Source organism: Pundamilia nyererei, unplaced genomic scaffold (assembly GCF_000239375.1).
Source record: "Pundamilia nyererei isolate P.nyererei 1_Seehausen unplaced genomic scaffold, PunNye1.0 scaffold00013, whole genome shotgun sequence".
Taxonomy (NCBI): domain Eukaryota; kingdom Metazoa; phylum Chordata; class Actinopteri; order Cichliformes; family Cichlidae; genus Pundamilia; species Pundamilia nyererei.
In genome coordinates, this window is record NW_005187414.1 from 5,330,378 (window position 1) to 5,353,051 (window position 22,674).

The 22,674-nt window shown below is 40.1% G+C and overlaps 1 protein-coding gene across 3 annotated transcripts in view; it reads left to right on the forward strand.

Annotated features, from left to right (window-relative positions):
- The window catches only part of ppp2r5cb (protein phosphatase 2, regulatory subunit B', gamma b), a 39,870-nt gene extending 17,496 nt beyond the window's left edge, over positions 1-22,374 (forward strand). For 2 of the 3 annotated variants that reach the window (XM_013908725.1, XM_013908726.1), the window contains 12 exons: positions 2,627-2,737; positions 2,829-2,921; positions 3,508-3,638; positions 3,757-3,816; positions 5,252-5,360; positions 5,847-5,900; positions 6,297-6,467; positions 6,576-6,703; positions 6,818-6,919; positions 7,196-7,268; positions 7,644-7,760; positions 9,197-12,185. In XM_013908725.1, the coding sequence (XP_013764179.1) occupies positions 2,627-2,737; positions 2,829-2,921; positions 3,508-3,638; positions 3,757-3,816; positions 5,252-5,360; positions 5,847-5,900; positions 6,297-6,467; positions 6,576-6,703; positions 6,818-6,919; positions 7,196-7,268; positions 7,644-7,760; positions 9,197-9,331 (1,284 nt within the window). In that variant the 3' untranslated portion in view covers positions 9,332-12,185. Of the gene's footprint in view, positions 1-2,626; positions 2,738-2,828; positions 2,922-3,507; positions 3,639-3,756; positions 3,817-5,251; positions 5,361-5,846; positions 5,901-6,296; positions 6,468-6,575; positions 6,704-6,817; positions 6,920-7,195; positions 7,269-7,643; positions 7,761-9,196; positions 12,186-22,341 lie in introns of those variants that run through there. The other variant, XR_001290269.1, reaches the window with a different exon arrangement.
- The last annotated feature ends 300 nt before the right edge of the window (positions 22,375-22,674 follow it).

Below are 22,674 nucleotides of genomic sequence, written 5' to 3' on the forward strand. Positions count from 1 at the left end.
GAGACGGAGGAAAAAATTAGAATAAAATGCAAAGTATGTTGCCAAGATACATGGGACTCCCACCCAAGTCAGGTTTAAGTGTGAGGAAACTCTGCCACCAGTGTTTCCATGAATGAAAGCTTTAAATGATTTAGAATAGAACATTAAAATCTGTAATGTCCTGTGATGTACTAGTGCTGTGGTTCTATAGCTGATGATATTTCTCATAAAGCTTTTTATCCCATAGAATATGCAATGTGTAATATGGTTTGGGGAATGTTTTAGTAGTTTAGGTCTAAAAATATTCACTTACACAAACTCTGCATTGTTCCTTTATAATTGCTTTATTTCGTGTTAGCGAGATGTCACGTGTCACTTCTCTTACTGTAAAATTGTGTAAGTTGTAATTGTGAAAAAAGGCTCAGTGGAAGCCACATGGCCTCGGAGAGCCATCTCACCCGGTAGATTCCCTTTTCTTTCTTTTTTTTCATGTTTGTGATGAAGCTGATTTGTTTTCTTCAGTTTCATTTTCGCAGCATGGAACGAACATTTTGTGGTTTTCACTTGACCCATTTTAGTTTTTATTTTGGTAGTTGGTTTTTTTTTGCCACAAATCTTTTAAGATCATTTAAATAATTCGTATGCAACCAGGTGATCTGTTTGTTTTCTTCAGCATGTTTCTTGTTTGAATTCGTCTAAAGATTGTTCGTGTATTGCACACCCTAAATTGTTTGTACCCCTCAATGGTGTAGGTCTGAAAACTGCTCGTTTAATCAGGGTGTTGCCAGTGCAGCTGTGTTGGAGCTCCTGCTGTAGATTGGAGAGGTGTTCCTCTTAGGTCGTGGTCTCAATGTGTTCCTGGTGCCAGATTTGCTTTCCCAAGCCAAATTAAAAAGCCTTTGATGTTAATCAAAGGCCAGCCTCAATGCCACATGGTAAACTGCAGATGATCAAGGTGCAAATTTCCCCCCGTCCTCCTTTGCCTGGGCTTTATTTGATCAATGCGGCAGAAAATGCAACTGAGCTGTCAAATCAGCATAAAAATATACTCTTACTCCTGGCAGCGCCTGTCCCCGTACCCCCTTAAAGACAAGGGCTCTTTGAAGTCCACTGATGGCTTTTATGATCAAAGTAAGTAAAGAGTGACACAACATTTTCCTTTATGGTAATAAAGTGTATTCTGATGCTAAAACTTTGCACATTATTTACTTCCGTAAGGTTTCTGTATTTCAGAGCATTTTTGACATCTCAGTGTTCAAGCATCATTATTTAAACAGGCATTATTTGCACTACATGGCACTGTAACAGTGGTTTCGTTGTCCTGATCTATTTGTTGAAAGTAAGGAGTGATTTCTGCTTGGAATAATTACCTGATGGTGAATGAGAGTGTTTTGACCTCTGATCGACTGGAATCCCAAAGGAGTTCTGAATGCACCGTCTCAGAGGCAAAATAGATTGTTCACAGTCTGGGGTCTGTACAGTCACAGAAATAGGCCAGTATGGACAACTAGCGCAAGAGACTGTTGATATCCAGTCACCTACCACCTTTTTATTAATTCTTTAATACAAACAATACCTCAAAGTTTATGTATTATACTGAACTTGTTAAAAAACAGTTTAAGTCTGATATGTTTGCACAATGTGTATTTAAAATGTAATCTCAAAATACTTCACTGGTCTTTCTTTGCACAACATTTTAACGTCTTTGCCCCTTACAGAGTCTGCTGTATTTTGCAGATATTAACTTATCCATATTGCACATTTTTGGTGATGAATCAGTTTCACAGCACTGCTCTTAATCTGAAGAAACGAATATACACCAATCCCCAAATCAACGCTCACTGCCTTGTTTTGCCTAGTATACCTAATATGTGCTGTGGATGTAGCATGAAAAATGGATACATTTCACAGCACAGTCAGTCCACAGATACACAGATTCATCGTAGTCAAATGTCTGAAATATTAAAAAGAGGAAGATACGAGCTCAGAGAACAGAGAGAAGCAAACAAATCTAAAGGCTGATTAAAAAGCAACATGAAACACAGTAACCTACACTCTGTTCTTGTTTATTGCTTTTCATAATATCTGATTTTCATTACATTACAGCATTCCAATTTTGACATAACCGTGGCTCGTAGGAGTACACTCAAACCTAAAGGTAACATTAGCCACAGCAGCTGCTCATACTGAATTTAATAAGGCGGGTCTCCTTCACAGCCGGGGGCGGTGCTTATCAGGTTTTGACGTCTCAGTTGGTTTTAACCTCGAAGGGCTCAAGAAGGAAAAGGAAGGAGAGGATGTAGTCAGCTCATAATTTGTGGATCTAGACAATTTTTAAAAAATGGCAAAAAGTGGATTTTGCAACATTTAAACACGTTTATGCTGATAGAAATATTTGACTTGTCTTTTAAAGGCAGTTTGGACAGTACATGGTCCAATGGATTTGATCTATTTGTTACTACAGGTTACTGGCAGCCTACGTAAACAAAGAAATGGTGATGTTTTAAATATTGTGTTTTTATGCAAATAAAAAGGGCAGAGGCCACCGCTTCCTTGAGCGGTTTGGATTTCTGTGGGGGAAATGTCTTTTTCAAGTTTATATTTATCTGGCATGTCCGATTGTCTGTCCTCTGTTTTTGTTTCCCAGTTTGCTGTGAATATGTTTAGGGCATTGCCGCCGTCATCCAACCCCACGGGTGCAGAGTTTGACCCAGAGGAAGATGAACCCACTCTAGAAGCTGCGTGGCCGCATCTACAGGTACATGCATCACACCCACATACATGGTTTAGTCAGAAAGAGCCTGTTCACCTATTTCTGTTGTTTTAAAGTCTTTGCCCCTCTTCCACAGCTTGTCTACGAGTTCTTCCTGCGGTTCTTAGAGTCACCGGACTTTCAACCAAACATAGCCAAAAAGTATATTGACCAGAGGTTTGTATTGCAGGTGAGCATGTTGCTAGAGCACAGCTTCTTTCTCTATAAAGAGGAGCTATGATGCTCATTTCCACCTTGATATTTTTATTCTTAACTCGACAAGCTTTGCATGATTGATAGTTCAAAATAATCCTTGTTTATCGCATACCAGTGCTTGGTCCAGCCCCTCTGTTCGTGCACTGTCTAAAACAAGCTGTTTTAGCTCCTCTGCCTTTATGCATGTGGGTGAGGCATCTGCGTGTACAGCTTTGACTGTGCGCACAGATGCCTGGAAAGAACATATTGAGGATATCTGCTCTCCTACACGTCATTTGAGGCCAATGTTTGTCTGAAGTTTAGTGACTAAAGCAGCCTAAGGCCTGAAGTTTTGGCTTTTTCAGATTAGTTGCGCATACACTGAAATCATTGTTTGAAGCTTTAGCCATGTTTAGTATGAGCATGCATTTCTGCATTTCTGTAATAGTATCAATGTGACAAAACAATAAAAACTGTAACATGCCCACTTAAGAGCATTGTATGTAGTACTCGGTTATGTTTAATTTTATTGTCCCAGTAACCTTCTTTGTGTGTGTGTGTGTGTGTGTGTGTTTCTTCAGCTCTTAGAACTTTTTGACAGTGAAGACCCCAGAGAAAGAGATTTTTTAAAGACCACTCTGCATCGCATCTATGGGAAGTTCCTGGGCCTTCGAGCATACATTAGAAAACAGATTAATAACATATTTTATAGGTGAGTGTGTGTCTTCCATAGCTACATTAATGGTGCTTGTTTTGTTTATGGTTTTTTTTGTTTTTGTTTTTTTTAAAGGAACATTATTGCTAACTTGTGTGTGTTTGCCCTTTTTCAGGTTCATTTATGAGACTGAGCATCATAATGGAATTGCAGAACTACTGGAAATACTAGGCAGGTAAGATACTTTTAGATTTGTTAAAGCAGCTGCTGTTCACAGTATAAGGCTCAAAATATAGGTGTGTGTGTGTGTGTGTGTGTGTGTGTGTGTGTGTGTGTGTGTGTGTGTGTGTGTGTACATACACGTACACAAGTGGTCCGCAGGTGCACTCTCGCTATCAAAATAAAAGATGCGCACCAGATAAGAAGTTTCAACATGCGTTTGCATACATATTAAAGGCACTGTTTTGGTCCACTAGAGTGGGATTTTCATGGCATATTCTGCACCACATCTCTGTGCGTTCATCATTTGTTTGAAGCCAACTCACCTCCTCCAACCACTTCTCCGAGAATACGCGCTTCTTTTGCGGACTCCCTCTGACATTTCTTTGGAGGTGAAGGAACACCAAAGTAATTGCTTAAAGGAGCTTCTTCGACATCTTTAAGAGTTCTAAACAAATGTCTGTCCTCCTCCAGAAAATCTTATGCACGCAAACGTGCGTTGCAACTTCTGATCTGGTGCGCGTCTTTTATTTTGATAGCGAGAGTGCACCTGCGGACCACTTATGTACACCCCTGTGTGTGTATATGTGTGTATATATATGTGTGTGTACGTACACACACACACACAGTATGTGCAAAAGTGTTGAGCTACCTCTTTTTTTCTTTGTAGTTTGCTAGGAACAATGGCTAAAGGGTGCAGTGATTTATACCATTTGCAAATTTAAGTAGAAATAGAGTATATGAGGCAAAAAGTGAGTTTGCATAGTTTTAGTAAGTTTGAGAGTCAATATTTAGTAACGCCACCTTTATCCTTCAACACAGCCTGCGCTTTCTTGTGATTTCTTTGAGTTGTCTTCAGAAATAGTTCTCCGGGCTTCTTGAAGGACATTCAAAGCACTTCTCTGGATGCAATTGGAAAAATGAAGCTGTTGGCAATCAGATGCTTTCCAGATGGAGTTGTATTGTGGAGGATACAGATTTCGGTGCCATCACTCCATAAGACTTGTTGCCACTGATTTCAGTCCAGTCCTTGTGTGATTTGTCATTTTCATTAGAACATTTCTAATGAGGCTTCAGTAAACAGATAATGGTTCACCTGAAAGGCCACATGGTATTTGCAAAGTTGCTACGTATGGACATATTACTGGTTCATCCCATGAGTTGAGAGATTATTTTGTGTTCATAGGTCTGTGCTGAAAAAAAATTTCTCTGATAATGTTCAAGTACAAGGACTGAAAATGAGTGAAAGAACAGTGTCCAAAGAAAGTCTTTGAAAGAGCTTCAGAAATCCTGCAGAACTATTGTTCAAGACCATTTCAAAAATGACAGGCTGACTCCTTGGAAGAAATGTATAAGAGCATTAGTGGTGGCTCAAGACTTTTATTAATATTTAGATGCAGAATTATTGTAAACTGGAGTAATTTCTTCTCTAATAACAATCTTTCTCACAGCATAATCAATGGATTTGCATTACCTTTGAAAGAAGAGCACAAGATATTCCTGCTGAAAGTCCTCCTGCCTTTGCACAAAGTCAAGTCCCTTAGTGTGTATCACCCACAGGTAGGAATTTTCTTATGCCTTGCTCTGCCTTCCTCTGCTATAAGCAAAACGCTGTAACAAAAGTATGTCTCGAGCAAAGTCTTTTCACTTGGCAGACATGCAGGTAATGCCTCAAAGCAGTTATTTTGTCAGTGAAGCATGTATCCAATGATAAAAAAATGTGGAGTTAGTCACAACTTTAAATCTCAATGTTCACCGGATAAAAATGCACATTTCAACTTAACAATCTGGTCCTTTTACCCCTAACTAATGTTTAAAAATAGCGTACACATGCAAAAACTGACATCTGTGCTCATGTGCCAATGCAGCAACATTTTTTTTGCCTGATTAGAACATTTAGGACAGCCGCCATCTTTGATGTTACTTTATTATGTAGATTCTGTAGTTTGTTGAGTGCAATCTCTCTCCCAATAATATTTATGATACTTCTGAGTTTGTCAAAATGAAAACAAATGCCGTTTCCTGTTTTTCCCTTTTATTTCCCAGCTGGCCTACTGTGTGGTACAGTTCTTAGAGAAGGATAGCACCCTTACAGAACCGGTAAGATTTATTTATTTTGATATTGATTTTTTGGCATTTTTTAAATTATTATCGATTGACCTTCAAGCTCTTTTCAGACATACGTCATTCAAACTCCTCAAGACAGTATTCTCTGTTTGTTTTATGGTGGGTAAGGTCGGAGCAAACATAAACACGCTCACAAGTCCTCACAAACCTGCTGGAAGGTGTTTTGGATTTTGTGTGCTTGCATTAAGGCCCTGAGATCAACTAAACTACTTTATGAATATGTTGACTACTGTTTCTGCTTCTACTGATAGTTTTTGTAATGTAAGCTCATGTAATCCACCATCAGCAGATTAATAGCTGACCAAAATCGGCTGTCCAAACATTCCTGCTTCCTCTTTAATAAGCCTGGTATCCTGTCTGTGTGCGTAGACGGTAATGGCATTGTTAAAGTATTGGCCAAAGACCCACAGTCCAAAAGAAGTTATGTTCCTCAACGAACTGGAGGAGATACTGGATGTCATTGAGCCTTCGGAGTTCGTCAAAGTCATGGAACCCCTCTTCAGACAGCTGGCCAAATGTGTGTCAAGCCCGCACTTTCAGGTCTGAACCACATCCCTGTTTATTTTGATGCGTGTTTTAGTTAATCGTACAGTGTGCATTCTGTTTGTCTGTGTACGCACGTAACCCTGTGAAAAACTGTGTTGTCAGGTAGCAGAGCGAGCGCTGTACTACTGGAATAATGAGTATATCATGAGCCTGATCAGCGACAACGCTGCCAAGATCCTCCCCATCATGTTCCCGGCCCTTTACCGCAATTCCAAAACCCACTGGAACAAGTGAGGCTCCCCCCACACACCCCCTCCATTTATCTGTTTATCTTTATGATGAAGTGTATGAGGATAGTACGTAAGCAAAGCAAGTGACCTGTGGTAACCTTTTTGTGTCTGTAGGACGATTCATGGGTTGATTTACAATGCTCTGAAGCTCTTTATGGAGATGAACCAGAAACTGTTTGATGACTGCACCCAGCAGTTCAGGGCAGAAAAAAGCAAGTAAGTAATGCAGGGAGACATCACACCCATTTATACAGCGCAAGCTACAGTTTCCTTGTTCTCATTACAGTGTTAGAAACGTCATGGAAAACATTGTTTAAACATCATTAGAAGTGGAAAAGATGACTAAGTAGATACAAACTAAAACCACAATCTCTTAACTTGAAAGAGTTTGGGTATATAACTTTTTTTTTTTTAACATGAGTTTATCTTTCAGCAAATCTTCTCTGTTTTGAAGAAGTCTCTTAGGACTCTGTGTGTGTTTGTGTGTGTCAGAGAGAAAGCCAAATGGAAAGAGAGAGAAGAAGCATGGGTGAAGATTGAGAATCTAGCAAAGGCAAACCCACAGGTGAGCAAATAAATAGTAACCTAGCAATTCTCACAGTGCTGCAACCCTCTCACTTGTTTGCAGGGTATCTCAGTGCGAATCAAGCAGGGTTTGATGTTTTGGTGATGAACATCAGTTGGTGTTTTGACAAACACTCCAACTGAGAAAAAAGGAAAAAGAGTTTCTAGTTTTTCTTCTCTTCCTTTTTTCTTTTGTGTATGTGTGGAAGCAACAGATGGAAAGTTACAGGATGGATTGTGGGGAAATGTATGTCCAAAAGCTGAGGATTAAAGTCATTGAGAAAAGTTCTGCTTAAAGCTAGCACCTCTCACAAACCTGTATATTGGATAATGCGATTCTTTGTGGTTAACTTTTCTTTCTCTTCCTGTGCTGCAGTTTGTCGTGTATGTGGACTCAATAGGATCAGGAAGTCCGATGGACATGGAGACAGATGGGCCACTGCTAGACGATGTCAACATGCTAAAGAAAGCAGTAGTTGAGGAAGCCACACAGGTCAGTGTGTATAACATTTAATATGCATGCCTATATCTGAGGGGTACCACACGTTCTCACTGAAATGTGCACAAGCTTTGATGAATATCGCTTTAATATGAGACCTGTTTACATTTCAGATGTTAGAGCAGTCAAGTAAGTCTTAATGAAATCATATACGTGGTCATAAAAAGCAGAAATCTGGACACTTTAATTTATTTATTGATACTGACTTTGGCGCCAGCAATGGAGGTTTATTTTTGTTTGAAAACAAATAAATGTGGTTATGTTAAGTGGAACCACACAGCCACAGTCCAGCAGTTCGTTTTTTTTTTCTTTCATTTTGCTTCAAAGCAGCAGAAAACTACAAGAAATGTTAATAATGAAGAAAATGTGTGAAGTGAAAAAAGCTAATAATATGAAATGAATTCCACTAATCACAGCTCATTTTGCAGGATGCTGTGGAGCCTCTCTCATTAGTTGACATAAATACAAAAGCAATTTTAGGACATTTAAAATTGTGAACTGTGCAGCTCAGGCTTAGCGACATTTTTCTCATGCCGTGTGCCAGTCACTTTGCCTAAATCGTCCAGTTTGGTGTGTCTGTACTGTTTTAGCGATAGCTGTGCTGTAAATAAAAACCACGTTCAGGCCCATAAATATCTGTGTGGCGCGTGTGAAAACAGCAGCACTATCAGGGGACTTTGTAGTGGTTACTGTGCAACTGCCGCTGCCACCAGCAGCTTTTCAGAAGCACAAAGACGAATGCGGATGTTCCAATTCTGCGCGATCGATGCAGCTCCTAATGCGTCCTGTCATCACTTTGTTTTTTTGTTAATATCTGTCAAATGCTAAAATGAAGAATGCTGTCGACCGAGCAGCACAGAACCTCTAAGCTGTCTGCACACTCCTGTTTGTGTAAAGTATGTGGGTGTAGGACTGTTGCAGACAGCATCTTCACATCTTCACAACAGTGGTCATAAAATGCACACATACAGTGAATTTGCAGGTTGTTGGTTAAAAAAATATTTCTTCAGAATCACAAATGAACTTGGTTTATGACTCAGCTGTTTGGCCCCACAAGTAATTCCTGAGCAAAGATGGTTATTCCAGCTGCTGAAACGGAGACAGATTACATAAATCACTTGAGCATCCTGTCTGCCTTCCAAACCCAAACAACAGAGACGGGATGAACAAAGAGTGTTAAAGGACAATATTGCCAGAGACTTGTCCATGCTGCACTATCACATTTTTCTTTATTATACAGTTTTGAATTGTATAGCTTATCAGTTTTGTCATGTAAGTGAGAAAAAGGTTTGAAAGGAAAGCAAATTGCAGGAATTAAAATCTTGTTCGGCCTGTAAAACGGGCCTCTGTGCAGAAGCTTAGGTCCATGAAGTGGGGCTGTAAATGCATTAGTTCTGATTTTACTGATCCCTCTTTGTGTCTGTGTCTAGATCCAAAAAGACCAGCGCAGAGAACGCCCGTTGATGCGGAGGAAATCTGAGCTCCCCAAAGACATCTCCACAGTCACAGCTTTGGAGTTGCACCGAAGAGCAGAGGAAATGTTGACGCCACACGATGGCCATTAAGAGACCATCCCAGACCTACCATAAACCAGCAGCATCCACAGTGGAATCACAAACCCACGGAGGGCCAGCACAAAAACCCCCAAAACAAAACAGAACTGTGGTATCTCAGTCCAGCCCAGTGCAACACAGAAATGAACGATCCCAGCTCCACCTGACACAGAAAATGTCTAAAGCCACACATCTAAGCCAGGTCCGGCTTTGCGAGACAAGCGGTGCCCGGTCCTTACTGATCCTCACCCCTTCACCTGGTTCTTGCTTGCGGTGCTGGGATGTCCTGCATGACCACAGCAACCCGCCGTATACTGAACTTCAAATAAGAAATTGTCATAATCTCCTTTTCTTCTGTTTTTTTTTTCTTTTTCTTTTTTTTTTCCCTCCCCCTGTCCGCTCAACTTGTGTTTTGGGGTGCTGTGCTGCCCCCTTCTGGTCATTTTTCTCAGGTGTTCTGTTCTGGTGTGTGTGTGTGTGTGTGTGAGTGTGAGCAGTCTTCTTCTCGTCTCTTCTTTATCGATGTCAGGTGCTTGTACAAATAATAAGAGCCCCCAAACTGTAACCTCAATGGAGGCCATCTACAGTGGGGTGAGACTGTGTCAGTTCTTTCTGTATATTTAATATTGGCTGTTTTTTCTCATAAAATTTAAACTAGATAGCTGTTTATATTATATTTTCCCTTCATGCTATATTAGGAGCTCTAAGATTTTTAAAAAATCACGTCCTATCTGAAGAACTGTTCTGTTTCTTGCTATTATTTTAGGATTCATTCATTCACTCCATTCATCAGGACCGGGCCACTCCTGAATTCAGCAGGGGTGTGTGTCAAGGATTGGGGGGAAAAAAAATCCTTTTAACTCAGTGCTGTTCATCAAACAGGGCCAACCCGACTGAGGTTCCAGGTTTTTCTTCTGCACATCATTATTCCCGTGTAGAAACCTAGTTCGGTGCCAACTTTCTCATTTAGTTCCTGTTTTTAAGAAAAAAAAGATCTTTTAATTTTGAAGGCAGTCAGTTAGCACGGCTCCCAAAGCGTCTATGGCTTAAAGTTTACCACATGTTCAGAGCATTTTTTTATCAGTCACAGCGATGAGTCCGCGGCCCAAGCATGTTTGGCTGCCCGGTTACATGAGAGCGGATTGTGTCGATTTATTTTTAGTTTCCTATTTACGTCCAGCCATTGTGTGTTTAACATAGTTATTAGCATTCAGTACAAGTCACTATCATTCATTTAAGGCTTATGAGAGGTTAAACAGATGTACTAGGTTGTTTGGGATTAACACGATGTTACTGTGTGTTGAGAGAAGTTAAATAGGGGCAGAAACCGTGCCGATAATGAACTTAGTCTTTTTTGTTTTTCAAATCTTTTCAAGCAAGATCCTTTTATTTGTACAACAATTGGTAGAGAATAGATTGCTCCGTAGAGGAGGCATGTTTGGTTTGAAGAGGTCAAACATAAGCCTTTCTTTTCACAGTGCCTTTTGTAGTCGGAGAGGGTATTTACTCAACTGAGAACAGAGTAGCAGCATGACATAAAACGTCAGATGATTTCAAAGGTTATAACAGTAGTTTCCATAAAAAACGTATTCAGGTCCATTGTTGGACTTCTGCCTTGTTGAAGCTACGTAGTTGGATCCGTTTTGTTTTTTTGAGTTCAAGGCTAAAGAGCAGAGATGGCGTGGTTGCCCCAAACCACTTCAGCAAAGAAGCACTTCCTGATAACACTTGAAAGACACTCGCAACACAACTGAAACTAAAACAAACTAGTAAACATTTGAAATCCGTGATGCTGTCTGTCTTGGTGTGTGTGTGTGTGTGTCTATGTGTGTGTGCGCTTGTTTGAGTGTTTGAGTCCCCTCCCCATAGTGCCTGTTGTTAAGAGCTAGCCTATACAGGAGAGGAAAATCACTTCCCATCCCAACTTTTCTTCTTCCATCCTGTGGCCCCTCTATTTCCGTTCCACTTTTTCTGATTTGTCCCATAGTCTGATCCTCTCTCGTCCCGCCCTCCACCTGCGTGCCCACACGGTGCACGCCCTCTTCAGTTTAAAAACACAACACGAAACAAAACCTGTAGGGCTCGTTATTTGAGCACGTGTTTGCTTCTGGATGCTTGCAAGTTCTTTTTTTAAAAATTTGTTTTGTTTTGTTGTGGTTTTATTCTTCCTTTGCTCGCAGAACCTCTCTGTCAGTGTTTTCAACTGAATGTGCAAATTTGTAAATAGTACTGCAACCACACTGTTCAGTTCTCTCCATGTTTGTCTTGAAGAACAACAGTCATTCAAGGCTTTCACCGAAACCCGACAAAAAGGAAAGCGATTCCATCCCGGCTGAAGCGCAGTGCTGGCTCCCATTGGTGACTGCTGTTCTTCTTCAGATGGCTTTAATATTGGCTTCTTTGGAGCTCTCTTCATTTGACATAAGCTTTTTGTTTCTTTGAAAAGAGTTATATTTGCAAGTGTCCTTTAGTATGCGTCTGATACTAAATGGCTTTGTCTAATATTGTACATACAATGTACTTTTGTGTTATAACTATTATTAAATGGTAGATTTCATATTTTGTACAAAATATCCCGTGTACAGATTACAGAGGTTATTAGCAACTGCAGACAGTTGGTATGTGGGACAGAGTTCAACACATGTAACTATTTACAGTTAGAAACCATATAGAATTTGGGTAGTTTTTTATCTTTGTAATTTTGACATCGTTTCCATTTTTTTTTTTTTTTCACCTCCAGATGTGTTGACCCTACATACATGAGCTTTTCGTGTGTGCTTTTATCCAAATCTCCAGTGGTGTACATCTATCTATATACAGCAAATAAAGAGAACATGTGTTTTATATTTTCATCCTAAGAAAAAAACAGTAGTGTGTGTGTGTGTCATCTTTTTTCCTTGCAGTGCTCCTGATGGTCACAAGTTCATGCTTGGAATAAATAGTGTTGACATTTTGTAACTTTTTGATCCAGATGATCATCTGCTCTGTTCATCTGCTTCATCTTTTGATTGCTCTGTAAATATCTAACACTCCACAAGCTAAAATAACAAAGATTCTGTCTGAGTGGTGCCCAAAAAACGACGTGGGCTTTATAGATCATTAGGAAACCTTACGGGGGAACCCAGAAGCATCACCCTATAGCAGAAAACTCGTAAGCTGGAGAGCATCTCAGTGATTTAGAAGATCATAATTTAGCCTGAAGTTTATTTAACACAATTCAGTGGGCTACATACTGAACTTAAAAGATAGATCCAAAGAATCAATGCTATCAGCAGTGGTATCAATACTATTGATATTTAGATCAATCTTCCAAAGTCTAGCTGCCAGTAATTTCTTTTAAATGTACAGCCAATCTTTGGTTTGCGTCGGGGTTAATTGTGGAACTTAATTTGATGCAGTGTGTTTAGTGTTTATAGTAAAACTAAGACAACCAGCTCGAGTGTGTTGAAATTGATGTATTTCAGTTTAGTAAAGTTTAGTAATTTTTTAAAGTTGGACAAGAACAAATTAGCTTTGAATTTGAAGTCAGAAAACCAAATAAGCCAAACTGTATGAGCTTAGATTACATGGCCTAAAAAGTCTCCAAAGACTGCCTATCCAGTATATCCATTTACACATTAGCAATGACAGGTTGTAACACACACATTTTTAACACGTCTTAATGTAACTCATCTTCTTTATTAATGATTGATTAAAAAATAATGAAAAACACTAAAAGAGGAACCCCAGATCCCCAATCCTGAAAAAAATACCCTGATGCATCCACAAGTTACTAAAGAAATAAAGTGTTTTGCTGCCACCTGCTGGAGAAAAAAAGTATTCAATATTTGAACCTCAACACGCAGATTAATTGTCTTGCCAAGAAGCTTAATTGTGAATTGATGTGGTGCTTCACTTGCTTTCACTGCACTCATTTCTCACACTTTTAAGATGCAGACTTCATGCATCTCTGCAGACTTTTTCTACCTCCAAATTAAAAGATGATTTGGCATTTCAGAAATAAGAAATAAGAGGGGTGCGCAAAGTATTACACTAATGAAATGCACATCAGCATGCCACCTTTGATGTTTTCAGCCCTTTATTTTTAACATTAAAAGCTCATTTTCAAAATAGAATCTCATTTGTTGTTGTCGTTCCCGTTAATTATTTAGCATTCTGAAAAAGTATATAATCCAGTCAGTTTGGTTTCATAATTTTACGCTGGATTACAATAAGAGTAATCTATGTTGCATTTTCTGAATGTTTGACTGTTTTCATCCTTTTTTTAATGGTACTTTTACCAACCAGTTCCAGCCTAAAATGTGATCATATCCTCTTTTCAGATCAGAAGCAGTGATATTCATTCGGGTATCATCTGAAGGACACTGCTTTCTTTTTCTCCTCTTGTCTTCGAGTGTTGCTAGGTGCTTCCATCGGCCATTCACAATTGCCCGAACGCTCTCTAAATTGGCTTGTCTGAGGTCACTCAAGTTTCACCTATGAGATTGACAGACCACGTGACTTTCGCGCATTGCATTGTGGGTACACGTGGCAACAACATCAAGACACTGCATCAAACACTAGCATTTCCAGCACCAGTAATCATCAATTCTGCAGTTTTAATCCCTACTTTCATTTTATTTGCCCCAAAAACAGTTATGTAAAAAACGACGGAGAACACAGCAGGTCCGTACAAAGACAGACTTAACGAAAAGCCAAAAAAAAGTACGAGGAAAAAAAAAATCAAAGGAGTGAAAGGGTGAGACCCATACGAGCATACAGAGTGGACTAAAGATGTGAGCTTGCTGCCCAACTTTCATCACGCACATATTTATTATTATATGATCCTGAGTGAAGTGTGAGTGCCTCACTCACAAAATGTTTAGTAACTTCAGATCCCTGCAACAAGCCCAGGTCTAGTTTACTTTGGTCATTTCACCGCTGTTGTTACATTTTTGTTCTTTATCTCCTGTACAGGCCAACGCAATCTATTTGTTGTTTCAGGTTGTAGAATTACACAACATTTTCAGATCTAATAGAAGAAAAAAAAAGAGTGTTTTGTAATTAATTCAGTTTTTCTTTATTTATAACTGGCATTATTGTTTCATTCTATTATAGAATCTTACACGAAAGAGGCAAATTGTATTCCATCACGCTTTATTAGCTGCTTCGGTGAAAAACTAATCAACAATGAAAAAAAACAACAACATACTGGAAAACAGTTATTCATCACTTGATTCCTTCAATACAACACTTGGACACATATATGCAGACTTTTCGTGGCTGTTTTGATCTCGCTCTCTTTCAACCGATCAAATCTCGCTGTGGTAGCAGCTTTAAACTCGGTCTGACCCAGGTTGATTAGAGGGGCCCCAGTCTGCATCACATTCCAGCATTTTGTAGGCTGGTTTTTCTATAAAACACATCCAAAAATTGGCAAACATTGGCCCGCAAAGCCACAGTGAACAAAGCAGCATAGCGCAACGAATTAAATTCAAATCAATATAGACTTATTTGTAACCTACCTCAACAATTATGTTACGATAAATTACGTAACAACTACAACAGAAGACTTACCTTTGTGGAAATGCTTGGAGCAGACTAACATGTGAGCTGCAGTGTTCTGAAACGATATATTTGGTCTTCAAATTGCAGCAATCCAGGCCATCCGTAGGCTCTTTGTTACTTCGGAAACGTGGCTTAAACAATTTCTCTTCGACGACGTAATCCGATAACAACCGATCTCTTTACCCGTCGGCTTCCCGTGGCTGTCATGCAACCGGCTATTGCAGTTAATAATACAACAGCTTCTTGCCATTTTTTGTTTCTTTTTATCGCTATGTGACTGTTTTCATGTGAAAGCCTGCGTGCGCTAGTACCGCTTGCCACTCGTTCCCAGAATCCTTTGCGGTTTTGCCCCTGAATGACGTCACATTTCCAATCTCTATTCATTTGAAGACAACAGTGAGGTTTGGCACCCACCCTCTTGTGTCTAGCACCCCTGCTGGGATTCATCTGCTGAACCCAAATGAACCAGCTGGGATTTGGAAAACAAATAGACTTGCATATTTTTCGCTCCAAAAACACACAACTGTTGGGCTGCTGGCATGAAAGCAGAAGGGAAAGTGTGTCAATTATTTAATTTATTTATTTCTCGCTTTGTTGGCGTTTGATCTTGCGCCCTTGTTGCATTCAGCAAACTTATTATTCACAGATTTCTATATTTACTCTGAATGGGCATAATAACCCTTGTTCCTAAAAGCTTGCCCTAATGAGGATGAAAAAACAAAAACTAGAAAAAAATCTCAGTTGGGCTCATTGTCAACACGTTGTCCTCCAATTATCTAAGGAAATATTCCTCAGGGCTGCGTGCGTCATTGAAAATCAAAATACATCAGTGGGTTTTGTGGGTGGCTAAAAGGCTCTGTGTATCTCTCTCTCCCTCATCTCAGATGAGGTCACATGGGTTCATTGTTTTTGCCTGCAGTCACACTCTTGTACCACACGTCTCGACTTCAAATATGGTGTGTTGCCCCCCCCCCCCTTTTTTATTTCACTCTTTTTTTATTAGGATGTTCTGACAGCGTTCCTTGACTGTCAGTGCTCAAATCTTGTTGTGCGAACCCCCCCCCCAGTCCTTGCAACCAAAAAGCATCTCGTCACGACAGGAGATGTCAGAACCTATTGCCATGGAAACAGTGCTCCAAAGTTTGGAGCGTCGACCCCCATTTTGACTATATCCAATCAGATTTTAGGAAAAGCTTTCGGCTGTGCATTACTTTAATCGGAAGTCTGTTGTGGGCACATCTGTGTGGACCAGATATTACGTCTGAGTGATGCTTGCGTGTGTCTTGTGTGTGTGTGCATATGTGTGTGCATATGTGTGTGTGTGTGTGCGTGTGATGTTTGCAAGCCAAGAAGTGACTCATCATATCACACAGGGGGTCTGGGATTTAGCTCTGTGTCCTTATATCCACTTCATCTTTTCCTCTCGTGCTGGTGCTGTGCAACACCTGAAGTCTTTTTCTGGAAAGCGACGAGTCACACCTCGCACTCCAGCCGCTCTCCCCCTGAGGATGGAGAGCTGGGGTGCAGCCCAGGCCCGCTTTCTTTGATGCTCGACACTCCGGCTTCAAAGTCATCAGCATCAAAGCCGAGGACTTGGGATCAGGCCCAGGAGCAGCCCAGTATCCTTACGTTCGCGCACACACACAAGCAGAGACAACTTCACTTCAGGTTCGTCCGGCTTGAACAAAGCAAACTTCCTTACAGGGACACCACAAAGTTTGGTAAAACAGCACTTTGCTTAAGTGTTTGAAGATATAACCCTGCCAGTGAAACTAGAAACAACCCTCATGTTCTGTAAAGACTTTTATTTATGAAGTTAGACCTCATCAGTATGACTCACAGCTCATTCTTTGGGAGAAATCCATTCATTATTTGACAGAAATGATTTCAAACTTGAACAAGAAACCTTGGAAACACAACTCTAAACTCTTACCTATGATTCTTTGACCATTTTCAGCAGCGGCACACAGGAACTTCTGCTGCTTTTACTCACTGAAATGATGAGTTTGTCCAGACCTGTAAGGGCCAAAAAAGGGATTTGTAATTTGGCCTGAAACAAATTATTTGCTCTTTTTACTTTAAACCATACTTCACCATGTAAACCCAGAAAATTTTAATTGTTTCAACAATTAAAAATGAACACATTAAATATCGATTTGCATATATATGTTTTCATTTGTATAATTTCTCCCAAAAATCCCGCATTTTTCTGCAGTTTAGGGCTCACAGTAGCACCGCATGTATCTGATTGCCTACATCAGGTTTCGTTAAGGCGGAAGAAAATCACACTGATGATGTAGAAGTCTCAAAAAAATCATGCATAAATGTTGTACACTTGGAATCAAAGCGTTCCATTTGAAAACACAGGCTGCTGGCTTTCTTGGCTGTCAGTAATAAAAAAAGATGAAAACTTCATTTTACTGTTATTATTTTCTTTATTTTTTTAAGCACAAAAGCAAACAATGTTTAGTTGATTAATGAATAAAACACAGAGGCTCGGTTCAGCTGTGGTCAAATTTAAACATATATTGATGTTATTAGTTCTGAAAAGAGGAAAAATGTCATGTTTCTATTATCTTGATTACTGACTGTGTACACTCAGTGCTGCTTTTAAATTAGGTTTGAGAAAATGAGTCCAAAAATTGAATTCATCTTCAAAGTATTTTTGAAGGGACATTTAAAAAAAATAAAATAAATAATACCAGACCAAGAGCTGTGGCCTGAGGACAGCATTCACGTGTGTGTCTTTAAAAACAGTGTGAGGTTTAAATAATGAGCCTGGAAAAAAACTGATGTGGAAAAAAAAAAAGCAAAGGTATGAAAGTCTGAATTCAGATCAATAAAACCAGAGTCGAAATCCGACCCCACATCTGCCTGATCAGAAGACTGCGGAGTCTTGACATTATTAGCCTGTTCTCTCTCCACAACTAGTTTCCTGCCTGCTCCACGTGCACGTGGATGCACGTGTATGTGCGTTTTGGAGACAAAACTGCGTTAACCTCTCCAGCAGTAATCCTGCAGCCTGCCACTCTGGGCACAACAGAGTCGTACCAGGACAGCCTTCCATGTCTGTCTGAGACACACAGAACCTTTATTATCTTGCAGTGATTCAGGGGCATCTGGGGACGACCTGATTGTCTGCTGAATCCACGCAGACGCATAAAGGGCTCGGTGGTGTACGACGAACCCACCGGTAACTGTGTGACGATGTGCTGGGGAGATGAACCAGAACGGTGTTTGGAGACGGCAGCCTCACCTGACTGTCTGGAGCCTCACTGCTCTCAGCACACAACGTCAGAGCACACTTGAGGGAGTTGAAGGGCAGAAAAGACTGTGCAGAGCACCGAGTTGTATACTTGTATTTGGAAATATGTCAAAAAGGACGAAGGAAATTGGTGGAAGGAAGAAAAAAAGCCCGAGCCAGGCAGACACACACACACACACACACACACACACACACACACACACACACACACACACACACACACACACACACACACACACAAAGCTTTTTCACACTCTTTGCTCTTTTTCCACTTGGCTGAGCAATAGCTGAAATGATGCAGGGGCAAACTTCTGCAGAGGAGGATGTTCAGATGAGAAGCTTTATCTAAACAGCACTGCTGGAGAATGAATGAATTTTTCTCAGCATGTGCATGGCTGCATTCACGTGCTGTGCATTCTTTTTTTCAGGGTTTTTTTTGCAAGAAATTCAATTTTAGGCACATCTTTCACAAACTATAACACAGGTATAGCATGTCTGCAGATGTAAATGCATGAACTATGACTTAATTGTGGAAAAGCATATTCTGCAACTTATACATGATTCTTTGCTTGAAAGTCACACAGGCTCTTCCAACTTGCAGTGCAGGGTAACAGAAGGTAAATGAATACAAGCTTCTTCTGATGGTTAACAAAAAAAAGACGTGGGAGTGTCTGCATGTTGGCATTGGGGTCAAGCTGATTTGGGGCGGCTTGGTCTCCAGAGTTTCTTATAGAAACACAAAAAGCTCTGACTTCATTGATTTTTGCTGCATGTGGCCGGGGATGGATAGCCTGCTGGAGGTCGACCCTCGGGAAGAAGGGTACACATTCATTCTAATGTTAAACCAGCTTTTTAACCTCTGAAGTTCGACCACGGCACATGGTTGTTTGCACATGCTGTGTAGACCTGAGATAGATTTTCCTTTAGAGCAACTGTAGGGCTCCTGTGAGAAGAAATATGCAGGGCTGTCAGCTAACTGCCCATTAACATCTATAAGCAATAATAAAAAAATAAATCAAATAATAATCATGCACGCATGCATCATGAAGAACCAACAACCAAACATCCTCATTGTGCATATGCAGTTTTAGCAATGCCACTGCATGTGCAAGCTGCTGTGACACAAGCAGCATGAACATACGTTATCAACAACTGTGGATTTTGCAGAGAAAACAGAAATGACAAAACTAAAAAAGGCTGTTACTATTTATGGGTAACATTAAGATGATGGCAGAAGAAAAGAAATCCTAGAAACAGTCTCAGTGATCTTTCTCTCTACAGTTGGTATTATTTATTCAGAGTCTTCTGCCAAATTTCTTATTTTCTTTGGGCGTTTTGTCTTTATTGGAGACAGAAAAGCAGAGAGAGCAGGGGGAAGATACACAGCATGGGGCTTCAGGTCAGAGTCACCTGCTCAACCCACAAATTAACCAATACTAGAGGTTGGCAGCTCAATTAAAATATCATTAGTACTGATACCAATGCTGGTATTGGTATCAGATGGATAGTAGTAATAAAACCAATACTTTGTTTCTGTTCCCTAAGTTCAGTATGCAGCCCACTACACTTTAGAGACAGTCACATTTAGATTCAGGGGCTCCAAAATCAAACAAACAGAAAATCACAAAAAGTAAAAATCACAGTGGTCATTAAAGTTTGTTCAGAATTCGCAAATTGATGATTAAGCTCACTATATAAGTTAAAAGTATCTGTATTAGTGTTGGCCCTATATTTAGCTGACATCACTTTAATACCAAAATGTGCAGTAATGCACAGCATTTACATAAATCAGAATTTCTTATTTTCTACCTGCATTATGCACATACTTACAGAGCTGGGGCCATTTCTGATAGCATGGTTTCACTATGAGCAGCAGCCGTTTGCACGTGTCGGAATTCCCCTTGAAGAATAATCTATGCACATTAGAAATGCAGTTATCTTAATAACATCACTAACCAGATTTTCAAAGAACTCTAGGAGGGAAAAAAAGACTGAAAATCTAATTCAGCAAAATAAGAACTTACAAAGATTCGCATTTGACTCTCTTCCTCTGCTTTGGTCTAAATATTACATTTTTGGAAGCTTCGATTAATCCTATTAGAAGTCTGAAATCACGCCAAGTGCTGAACTGTCAGTTGAGTGGAAATAAATGATTGGTATGTAGTAAACAAACAGTCAAAACAATCTTAATTCAGCTCTGTCTGTTTCATAAGAAGTTACGACATGGTAAAATTGGAATGATTAGGAAATCATTTCAAGGTGAAAATTAGAAATGATTTATTTTATATACATTTTTACATCATATTTTAAATTTGTAAGCCAACAGCCTGTTCATAAAAAAGTGGAAAGAGGGTAAACAGAAGACGAGAAAAGCTGTTGGACATCTCAAAACTAATTTGGTTAATTTGCAACAGCACAGTAACTTGATTTGGTACATTAAAAAAAAAGCACCACAGAGAAGCCATTTGACCACGGTGAACTCATTGTCATGTTCAAGAATGAACAGGTCACTTGAAATTTTGGACCTGCTGTAAGCAGCCAATTACATCGTGGGTATGCTTCGGTCATTAAGGGATGGACATGGTCGGGAACAATACTGACACAATAGGCTGTGGTGTTTGGTAAATGGTAAATGGCCTGTATTTGTATAATCTTTTACTAGTCCCTAAGGACCCCAAAGCGCTTTACACATCCAGTCATCCATCCATTCACACACACTGGTGATGGCAAGCTACATTGTAGCCACAGCCACCCTGGGGCGCACTGACACTGGCGCCACCGGGCCCTCTGACCACCACCAGTAGGCAACGGGTGAAGTGTCTTGCCCAGGGACACAACGACTGAGACTGTCCAAGCCGGGGCTTGAGTTTGCAGTTTGTCTTGTAACCGGAAGGTTGCCGGTTCAAGCCCCGGCTCAGACAGTCTCAGTCATTGTGTCCTTGGGCAAGGCACTTCACCCACTGGTGATGGCCAGAGGGGCCAATGGCATGATGTGGCAGCCTTGCTTCTGTCAGTCTGCCTCAGGGCAGCTGTGGCTACAACTGTAGCTGCCTCCACCAGTGTGTGAATGTGAGAGTGAATGAATAGTGGAATTGTACAGCGCTTTGAGGGCCCTGAAAAGCGCTATCTAAATGCAATCCATTATTAATCACTGACCCAGAAACCTTTAACCAGTTCAATAACAGTAAAACAATATACTTCTTTATTATACTGGAATCTTGCTCAAGAGTACTTTAATCTGGCAGCTTAACACCATTCAATTTAATTAACTATAGGCAGTCAACAAAACTGAGTTTCTTTGTTATATTAATTAAACAACCACCAATCCTGAACAAAATAAAAGACTCAGGCATTCTTGGATGCATGCATTTAATTCCTAACAGCTGATTATGTATAGTCATTAGCTGTTTATCAAACTTCTTAAATAGCTGTAGTTCACTGATCATTTACAGTGACACCAGGCAGTTAAACAGCTCCATAAGCCCATAGAACAGGGGTGGTAAACAGAAGGTCTGGGGACCAGAATCAGCCTGGCAAAGACTCCGGCCCTCTGGATAAAAATAGCAAGGCATTTGTAGATGAACTCTAATAGGTTTACAACTTTGGCTGATGATAAAGATCATCCCAAAGCCATTCACACTACATCAGAGTAGTAAAGTAATAGATAAACAATTCAATGACAGAAGTTCCTATTATAGACGGGACAGTCTGGGCAGTGAGCTACCAGAACTTTTTATGTAATTTTACAATTTTACACATTTATGTACAAAACATGAGATGTGCTGTTGAAATTGCATTTTTTTTATATTATATTATGATATTTCAGGGATTAAATATGCAGTCAAATTTCTTTGAACTGGTCCGGCTCACTTAAGATCAAAGTGAACTGTATGCAGCCCTTTATATAAAATGAATTTGACATCCCTGCCATAGAACTAAGCCCATAGTCCCAAACCCTAATTCAGACATCACACAACAATATAGCTACATTTTCAAGCTAAAAGCATTGGAGTGAGAGGGTGATCTCTATTGCTTTGCTCCAAAAGAAAAGAAAAGAAAAAAAAACCCCCTAGAATCTTCCAAAATGATATCTTCCCCTCAGAGAGTTCAAAGCCACACTGACCACAGCGCCACAGTAACAGGCTTCCCTAAATCTGTTCACAAGATACACGATGCTTAATGATCATCCTGCTGTGGATTGCAAGGAAAGGTGTGTGTGTGTGTGTGTGTGTGTGTGTGCGTGAGTGACCGGGGGGCTCCCTATTCAACGAGAACATTGATTCAAAGAGATTGAAAGACATTTTAAATCAGAACAGAAAAATGACCAGAAACGAAACACTCGGGATTTTCATTTTCTTCTCTCCTTTCTCTCCCTAACACACTGGAGGGTCTGAGCTTGCCAGAAAAGCAGCTGGAAATTTGCAATTTTACCCCTAGAGGGGCTTCACACCTCATCTCTCTTAGTTAAAAACATGTCAGGAAGCTGAGGCGAATTAAGTGCAAAACTCGCCTTAAATCCAAACATCCTTGCTTACCAAGAATA